We start from the raw sequence: 9505 nt of genomic DNA, 5'->3' as shown, positions 1-9505 counted from the left end.
ACTTCAGTCAAAGACCTTGGATGTACTAAGTACGCTGTATTAATTAGTTGGACTGTCACAGGGAGGAGAATGTGTCAGTGTGCCATCTGCTGGTTGTGTTCAAAGAGAGAAAACTGCATTTGTTTGGGACGAGGATCAAATTAGAACTTGAAATTGTATGTGTCAGATGTCTCGTGTCACCAGCTTTTCTTTAAGAAATAAATCACAGACAACAACAAAAAACTGCAGACACAGTTTGCTGCAGCACCATGTTTGTCCTTGGTGCCATTTTACGATTGAAACGCCAAGGTAGAGTTTCCAGCAGAGTATCACTTACATGGATTAACTGAGGAGCGACAGCACATGCTAAAAGAGCCATATTGACAACTTGAAGGACATTTATATAGTACATCCATAATGCTGTACTGTATGTATGCTATTCAAATCCTGCAGCCCGCCTGACCTGTCTCCACCAACCTAAACCGGTCACATGAGTGTTTCTATCCTCCCAATCTGTGCACAAAATAAGGCCTGTATTCCAGTTTACTGACAAAACGCTGAGAACTTAATTTAGAAAACAATTGATATTGCCTGAAATCTGTTTAAAAGTTTGGTTGTTTGTGTCCAATCAATGGATTGCCATTAGGTTTATTATAGACCTTCATGATGGCGAGAGGATACATTTACATGTCTCTGATGTTCCTCTGACTTTTCATCAGGTCAAGCATGGCAGTTGACTCTTCCTCTTGTTACGCTTACATATGTGATTAGTTTTTGTCTGAACATATCAGCTATTAATACCTAAATTATTTTCCCAACAGCTCCCCAAATTAGAAAGTGATTCCTCTTCACCTTTTGCCAGTTGAGATGGTTTTTAAGACACTAAATATATAAAAAGGTTTTCATTGGCTGTGTGATTTGTGGTTGATCAGTTTACATCAACCATTGTGATTCCGCTCTCCCCGACCCCAGCTTTCTTTCAGGCGTGCTGACCTATTTTTTTCGTGTGTGATGCCACTCTTGGTGCACCAGGACACTTAACGCAACATGTGATGATAAAAATGATGTTTGCTCAACTGCTATTATCACGTTTCCCAGAGGAGCTAATGTGCCGGAGAGAATACACTTACTTGTAAGACACAGCGCTGATGTCATTTAAAAAAAATCTTTATTACATATATGCAGTACAGTAGGATGAATGCGTTTGACCATCAAAATGCATAATATTACGGTTGTACACAGTATTTAAAAAAATGTTCCATACCAAAAAATGTACAAGAGCATGTTTAGTACCTGTTAGCTTGTTGGCAGGATTCAAGAGTAACTGTCTCAGAACAACACGCCCTCTTTAACACGAGCACCACACTACTCTTTGGTTGCTCGGTCTTATTCCTTGCACGACTCTTTGGATTAGTAAAAGGTGGGAGCCCTTGTGTTGAGAGAGTGGTAGTGCATTTCTGACTTGGCCCACTAGAGAGCAGTAACTCCTCAGAGAGTAATTGGAATCACTTCATCATCTTGGAGTGAGGCATACATACTCGCATGCTAAGAGCATTAAATGCAGACCACAAGTGGCGAAGGCTTCGGCAACATGTTTTCATCTTAAGTGCCTGTAAATAAGCAGTACATATACACAGATAAATTGCTGCAACTCCTCTGTCAAACGCCTCTCAAGTCGATACTTGTGCTAGCAGTTAGGGTTTCTGTATTTAGCTTCAATTTTAAGGCTTTACTGGTAGACCTGGAACTGGTTTGGGGTTCCCATTGGGCTCCTTCTTGTTTCGGTTTGAGCAATTGATTTTGGGGCTTCTCAGTGGAACAGGTCTTCTTTGGCGTCTCCTCTTGTGTGGACGAGAGCGATTACAATTGGATTGTGATGTATTCAGTAGAGGATCCAAATGTAGCTTAGCACTCTGGGCATCTTCAGACTCGTCGATAAAGGCAAGGTTCTCCCCAAAGTAGTCCAGAGGCTGAGACAGGTGGGGATCTGGAGGGGTCTTCTTTTCAATCTCTGCAGGTTTTTCTTCAGGCACTCGCTCCGTCTGAGTGGCCTGAGAGTCTGTCTCTGATCCAGAACCTGATTCATTAGAGGAGTAGGAGGACGAGGAGTAAGACCCAGACCCTGTCTGACTCTCATGCTGCTCTTCTTTTCCCTCAGGGGCCCCATTAGCGGACACGCTGTGGCGAGGGCCGTGGCGGCGCTTTCGCCGGCGCCTCTTGAAGGGGTCATCCATTTTTCCTGCAATGCGAAAATCCACCGACATATTCTGGATGTTTTGAGTCCAGTCAGTGGCGTGGGCTCGAAGCTCCTCCATCTAAGAGAAGAGGATAAAACCAGAGATGATGGACAGGAAGTGGCAGAGACCAGACATGATGAAAACAGACATGAGAGGACGGGAAGCACCTCAGCTCTGGTCTTCTTAGACAGAACTCGAAGCCAGTTACCAATCATTGTCAGGATAGATGCAAAGTAGGCAAGACCCAGCAAGATCCAGAACCACACCAAAGGCTTGTACCAGTGGTCGCTCCCCGCATTCCCAGAATCCCCTTCGAGAAGATACAAAGCCACAGTGTACAGTAGCAGTGGGTCAAGTCAACACATTCATTCATCTTTAAATAAACATTTCAGAGAGGAGATACTACGTGGCATATTAGATGATCAATAATTCATCCCTTGCAAGAAAAGAATCCCAAATAATGTATGAGGTAAATGAAAATTCTCTGTGCTAAGTGAACTTAATGCATTACAACTGACAGTTATATTTATGGATGGCTAATTAAGTTATACTGATACTCATCTACGGATCAATACATTTAACAAAAAAGCAATAATACCCAAAAGATAGCACAGGTCAGATTAGAGATTAGACTGTAACAGAAGTTATGTTTTCACTTCAGCTGCACAAAAAGGGAAACGTCTTGAGTACATTTTTATTGATCTGTGCATATGTGTGTGTAGAGTATGTCCAGTGTTGACAAGATATCAGCAGTGTGAAAGGTGTTTTTTCTTTTCTTTTTAAAGGCTTTTTAATGTGAATGTACTGATTAGACGTTTGTCCTCTGAGGTACCCCCCCTGATTGGCTCAAGTTCTGCTCTTACATGAACTCCAGGCAAAAATACACCCTACTCTCTTCTCTGCATGCAGGACAAGGCCAGGATTTACAATGTCATACTTTCTATTCTATACATTTGCCAGCTTAAGTTGCTTACAGGTTATTCTAATTTTTACCATGATGTCATGTTCTAGATGGGTATGAGGGGATATGAAGGGAAACATTCCCTATGTGGATATTACGTATGCTAAATGCTACACACTGGCCCTTTAAATACTCTTTTCTCAACCTCTTTCTTTCCCTTTTCTTGAATGCAGATTTAATTTCTTGTATTTCCACAGAGACAGTGATAAAATGCAAGTTTTTGGATGGTGTATAAACATTGTGTTATGATGGCAACATAGCTTAAATGTTTTGTATGTAAACATGCTGACCTTTCCCAAGGTAGGTACTCTTCCTCCTTTTCCTTTAGAGAGTCTGTTGACATCACAACAAGCTAGGTAAAATAAAACTCTTGGTCGACAGATAAAGTGTCGTATACCTGCAACATAGTCTCCAAACCCCACTGTTGTCAGGGTGATAACTACAAAGTAGGCCGATTCCAGAAGAGTCCACCGCTCCACCTCTTGGAAAACCAGGATGGGCACTGCGACGAAGAGCAGGCAACCCAGCAGGATGGACAGGACGGCTGAGATCACCCTTACAATGGTTGGACTAACTCTCCATTTCTGTCAGCAGGGTGAAACGATATAGCAGGATGAGACAAATAAAGGCGAGTACCTGTGCAGTGCAAGCAAAAAAGATAGTGAAAGGTCTGTTGGGGGTCTGACCCGGAAGAGAGTCTCTATTTTGGCAACAGTTTTCCTCAGCCCGGTACCCAGATGGTCTCCAACTCCAGCGAGCAGGATACCAAACAGTGGGATTCCCACCAGAGCGTAGAAAATGCAGAACAGCTGCCCTCCTTCCGTCTTGGGGGAGATGTTTCCAAACCCTGAACGTGTGGGGTGAGAGGTGGAAGAGCAGCCGATTTAAAGGCGCCAAAATGCTCAGAAAGAGAACAGATTCCACTCACAGTTCAATCAATGTATGTTGGCACACACCGATGGTTGTGATGATAGTCCCTGAGAAAAAAAAGGCACTGGCCAGATCCCACTGGCTGACGAAGGTGATGTTGCTGCTTGGATCCACACCTGCACCGACGGCCTCCACTACTTCCTGCAATGGGATGCATCTCAGTGGTTAGTTCATGAAACAGTTCAGATGTCGATGTTAACATGTTACACATGATTCATATCTGACGTGTTGATAGTTTCAAAGGCACACACATGAGCGTGAATGTCTTTGTTATCCAACTAAGTAGTCCAGTAATGTTGGTTTTCTGTAGAAAATGCATTGTCATGGCATCAGCAGGCTGTCAGGGACAAAGAAGGGACCGGTGATTTACAACCGTGAAGGCTCCATTCTGTCCCGAACTCCACTGCCAGCACACACAATCTAATTCCTGATCTAATTATCTGTTTTGTGTCGATACAAACTTGAAGACACGCGTCTGAATTTAGAGCTGAGTACGATGAAGCTGTGATTGAATGATTGCGATTCATTAGTTTACACTCACAGCGGTAGGGTTGTGTCTCGGTGATGCCGTCTAATGGACTGACGCCGCTGCATATGTGTCCCAACTCTTTTCTATTCGTTTACGATTCCAGTTGAACATTCACTTGAATTACTGAAGCACTGAAGCTCTTAATTAGTGGAAGCCCGGCCAATAGTTTGCCAAACTTACAGCACATTTTGAGATGTAAAATTAGCCGTGCTTTACTAAGCCTGACCTCACATTACCCAAGATGTGAACAGATTGCAGTATAAGGATCTGTTGAAACATCGGCATTGGTTTAGTGAAACCTGACCCACAATGCTGCTTGTTGAGCTCGACAACATCTGAAGAATGACTTAAACAGCTGCCTGATTCACTCCTGAACGAGATGACTTCTGTTTGTTTTATTTCAGGCAGCAACGAAGAGTCGATCATATGTTTATTATATGTGTGTGTATTTCTATTACTATGATTGTGGAGAAAAATTGTAGAGGAAACCTTTTTTCTTCATCAAGAAAGCCACCAGATGCTTTGAATTTATTTATTTTTCTTAAAAGATGAATAAGAGAATTTTTTTAAATTAAATTTAATCATTCACTCTTTTATCCTTGGTTTGTTCAATATTAAATAAATAAGTCATTAAAATAAATGAATACATTGTGTAATTATAATAAGTCATTATAATTTAGGGCATTTAAAATAACAATGCTTATAATGTAATAAAAAGGAACTATAAGATTCAGTTATTATGAAACTAAAGATAACAATGATGTCTTCAGTTTCTTCACATATTGTTGTTTGTTTATTTGTTTTTTTAACAGTGTTTTTATTTGTTTAATATTGAACACTTTGAGGTTCCATATTAATCATCCATCTAATTTGAATATCATGAACCATGATACATGTCTCCATTATCCTTCCAGTTTTGATTTAATCAGTAAACAGGATGCATTAAAGATATTTTTTACTGTTCCTTTAAACAATCAAAAACAACATGTGACCACTTATGTCATGTTCTTCAGTCCCTGTAACCTCTTTGCAAATGTCACTGGCTAAAACCATAATTTACCACTTTCATTCTGGAGCAAGGACAAACAGCACGGTTGCCAAGCCGGCTTGTCACGCTCGGCTTTCATGCACTTACACACAAACATACTAGAGCTGTTATCTGGCACACACTCGCACTGTACTGTACCGCTCCAAAGGTCCCAGACAGCTTCACTGGCCGGCTGCAAACAATATACAGAGCTGAAGGGTCGCCCTGGGGACCCACAAAACGGATTCAGTATGATAAGTTGCATTGTCAGAGTAAGACATGAAGCAGTCGGGCCAAAATTTATATTTAGCGACAAGCGGTGTTCAGTTTTTAAATTTCAGACTCTGTTGTGGGTCAGACAGATTTAGATGACCAATAGCAAGGGGGAAATCACACTAAATGTTAACTCACTAAAATAATAAACAATAAAGAAAGTATTCCATTAAATGATCAGCTTCAATATATTTTCAAATAGTCATTTCATGGCATCTCAGCGGTTGTTACCACAAAGTTGCTTTTTATGTTGCAAAGTCATTTAGCAATCAAACTGCTGAAATATGCATGACTATAAAAGGAAGAAAATACTGCAGTAATAAAGTCTTTCACAAGTTATGTTTATAATATTTTTCAGTGGCTACCAACCTGGGGATCAAGACCCCCAAAGAGCTCCATGAACTGAGGGGAAGATAGATTGTATACAATATAAGAAGAGGACATAGTCATCGTCACCCATTGTTTTGTGGACGACAGATTTGAAGCCTCGAGTTTGGCATTTTGGCTGTTGCCATCTTGGAATTGGTGCTACCAGGGAAGGAAGTGACCATATTTGGACTGTGGAGGAGCACAAGAACAATTGGATCTGACTAACACAAGCAGCAGCAGTAACCATACTGGATCTGGCTTCTGGTGTGAAACTATTAAAAAAGTTAGCTTTACAATTCAAGGTAAAATTTACAGTTTACAGTTTAAGTAATCTTTGATAATAAGATAATTGCATCGGTAGCGAGGCTGTGGTACAACCTGTCAATCACATGGTAGCCACGCCCTAAAAGCTTCCCCTGCTTTATGGCCTGTTTGACTCTAAATGGACCATGATTTACTAAATGAACATCATGCTGTATTGTAGACTTGAAATTAGAGAATGAGACCATAACATCATGTTACATTGTACAATGTTTACTGAGACAATCAATCAAATGAGAAGTAGGGTCATTTTCTTATATAACTTCCATGCGATCGGATTTCTTTTGGCCAACCAGAAGAGTCGCCCCCTGATGGCCAGCAGAGAGAATGCAAGTTTAAGGCACTTCAGCGTTGGCTTCACTTTTCAGACTCGGAGGTTGCTCCCTGGTTAAACCCTTGGAAACACTCCCAAATTAACACTAAATAATGAGGCTCTTATGAGAAGACATGCTGTACCTCTATGAGGGTCTGTAGGTCGTCTGGACCCATGCAGGTAAAGTTCAACAAGAAGTCCCTGCGCGTGTCCTGCAGATGCATGTGCTTGCCCTCCTCTCGCGGAGTCTCCAACGAGCGGAACACCACAGCTCCCAGCACCAAGTAGAGAAGCACCCCGGTGAGGATGCCGAGCAGGGTGGAGCAGCGCATGGCCGCACCTCTACTCAGCTCGAACGCAGGCTGCTCTTTCCCTCTGCCAGCCTCGGCGCTGGTCTGGCTCGGATCCCAGCTGCTGCAGCTGAAACATCAGCGACCACATGAACACAAGGATACTGACCACAGCACCTGACAGCAACCATGAGCTGCAGCAGACAACCTATTAGCTGCACATGAGGCACTAAATGGACTGCTGACACACAAGAAGTGAAACATCCCCGATAAAACGCCATCCTTCTGACCTGCCCGACGCTTCTAACAGATGTCAGATGTCATGAATACACACATACAGTAGATGCACCCTTTATATTTAAGTTTACCTGTCAATCCGCCTTAGTTTGTCACGTCTTTGTCTCTTCCAGTCCCTCTTCGCATCCGGCTTGAGGATGGCGTCCCTGGATCCGTAGCTGCTGGGGAGTCCAGCACTCACCTCGCACTCTGAAGTAGGGGACACTGGACAGAAGCAGAGGCACATAGTGTATTTTCACATGCTGTTCAGCATTCTCCGCATTTACATCAATGATTAGAAATAAGAGAAGAAGAACAGTGAGTTGACTTTCTCGAATCCAGAGAAGCTGTCAGTAGTAATCCTCAATGACAGGCAACAGCAATGTGGACCTCAGGCGTGGCAGAGTCACACACATAGCTGATCATGATGCTGATAAACGTGAACCTGGTTCAGTGTGTTGAACCAAGAAGGCATGCTCATTTAAACCTGAAAATGAAGCTCTACACGCCGATACATCTTTACCTTGTTTAAGCAACGGAGCTGAGAAACTGATGAACGTGCCCGAAACTCCTTTTGTCCCAAAATTTCAGCAGTGATTTAAGAGGGAAAGCTTTTTATCAGTTGGACCAGTAGGCCTGCCATTTCCAATTCACTCTGCATCCCTGGACTGCACGCCAGAATTAAGAGAAGAAGAAAAAAAACAAGCTCCCATCTTCTTAAGTTTGTGACAGCAGCTCTTTAGTCAGCAGAACCGAAATTAAAGCAATAAACTGTCACGGTGACAGCGAAATATACACTTCTGTCCTCAGAGTTTTACAGCTGCTGGGAATACACAAAGACAATACTCACTTACCAAATTGAACACCTCATAGCTGGAAGTAAACAGTGGATGTAGAACTCATATTAGTAAGATTGATTTAAATGCCTGGCTCATATACAGGTCTATACAAGACTAATACAAAAGCACACAAGTGACAATTAACTAGAAGCTTTTAAATTCCTTAAAGAAGACAATGATCCACATTTTTGTTCAACACACACTGTTGAAGCATATTCTGGCTCAACTACACAGTTAAAAACAGCAGTTTATCAGATGCTTACCTACCTCAGACTGCAACACAAGCCAGACAGATTAGACACCGCTAGACAAAAGGAAATTATTTCATGGCTCGCATCAAGTGCCAGCAGTGCTGCTGCCGCTGCAACCGAGCCATAGCCGTAGTGATCCCGTCTTATTACCACTTAGGGTCCCTCGGGCTCCGTGAAATGTATGGCACTGATCAACGCGCCAGACAGTCCAGCCATGTGCGCTTACCTCAAAACCAAGGATCATAGCATCTGGAGTACCAGTCGTCTCATGCGGACTGTTTCATGAGTTGCCGCGTGCAGGGAGGAGTGTGAGTGTGAGTGTGTGTGTGTGTGTGTGGGTGGGGAAGGATGCTGCTGCTGCTGAGCACTCAAGAGAGAAAAATATACCTAAATCAAACTGACTTTACAGGGAGTGTGAGAGAGTGAATTCAAGAGAGAGCAGCACAGATGATGATGATGATGATCAAGAAGCTGGAGCCAAGTTTTTGGATCTATTCAGACTCCAGTTGGATCAGTTTCTTTTTTCGAGTGTGAATATATATATATACTGACATGAAGACATAATGCAGCGTCATTTGCTCCAGGCTGTAGAATTTTTCATACTCCATAGTTTTCTTCTGTGAATTCGAGTGTCCAATGCGGTGGTGGCTGTGGTCACATCAGTGCATCTAGGAGTTTTAGATTCCCTGAGATCTGATTGGTGTTTCACTGCCGACTCTGCAGCGTGAAGCCAAGGGAGACGCTCTGCTGTCAATATCCATCTTCAACACAAGCTGCTGGACAGAACAACTGGTTTTCTTTTCTTTCTCTTTCTCTGCAAAGGTTCCCCTCGTGTTCCTGGTTTCAAATGTTAATAGTATTAATGATGAATTACATCACTATATCATTACAGTGAATATCCACCTAACAA

The 9505-nt window shown here is 42.4% G+C and overlaps 1 protein-coding gene across 3 annotated transcripts; it reads right to left on the bottom strand.

Annotated features, from left to right (window-relative positions):
* Window positions 1-976: 976 nt before the first annotated feature.
* On the bottom strand, window positions 977-8877 carry kcnk4b (potassium channel, subfamily K, member 4b). 3 transcript variants are annotated; one of them, XM_084028812.1, is made up of 8 exons: window positions 8822-8877; window positions 7598-7730; window positions 7083-7359; window positions 4134-4248; window positions 3864-4024; window positions 3575-3761; window positions 2384-2526; window positions 977-2294 (listed from the first exon to the last, which is right to left on the bottom strand). In XM_084028812.1, the coding sequence occupies exons 3-8, from the start codon at window positions 7269-7271 to the stop codon at window positions 1701-1703; spliced, it is 1389 nt and encodes a 462-aa protein (XP_083884938.1). In that variant the 5' UTR covers window positions 7272-7359; window positions 7598-7730; window positions 8822-8877; the 3' UTR covers window positions 977-1700. The 3 variants fall into 3 exon arrangements, with proteins under 3 accessions (XP_083884938.1, XP_083884937.1, XP_083884939.1); XM_084028811.1 differs by lacking the exon at window positions 8822-8877 and adding an exon at window positions 8608-8796; XM_084028813.1 differs by lacking the exon at window positions 8822-8877 and adding an exon at window positions 8029-8077.
* Between the last annotated feature and the right edge of the window lie 628 nt (window positions 8878-9505).

This window comes from Eutrigla gurnardus, assembly GCF_963514095.1.
Source record: "Eutrigla gurnardus genome assembly, chromosome: 15".
NCBI classification, from domain to species: domain Eukaryota; kingdom Metazoa; phylum Chordata; class Actinopteri; order Perciformes; family Triglidae; genus Eutrigla; species Eutrigla gurnardus.
This window is presented reverse-complemented; position numbering and strand designations above follow the sequence as displayed.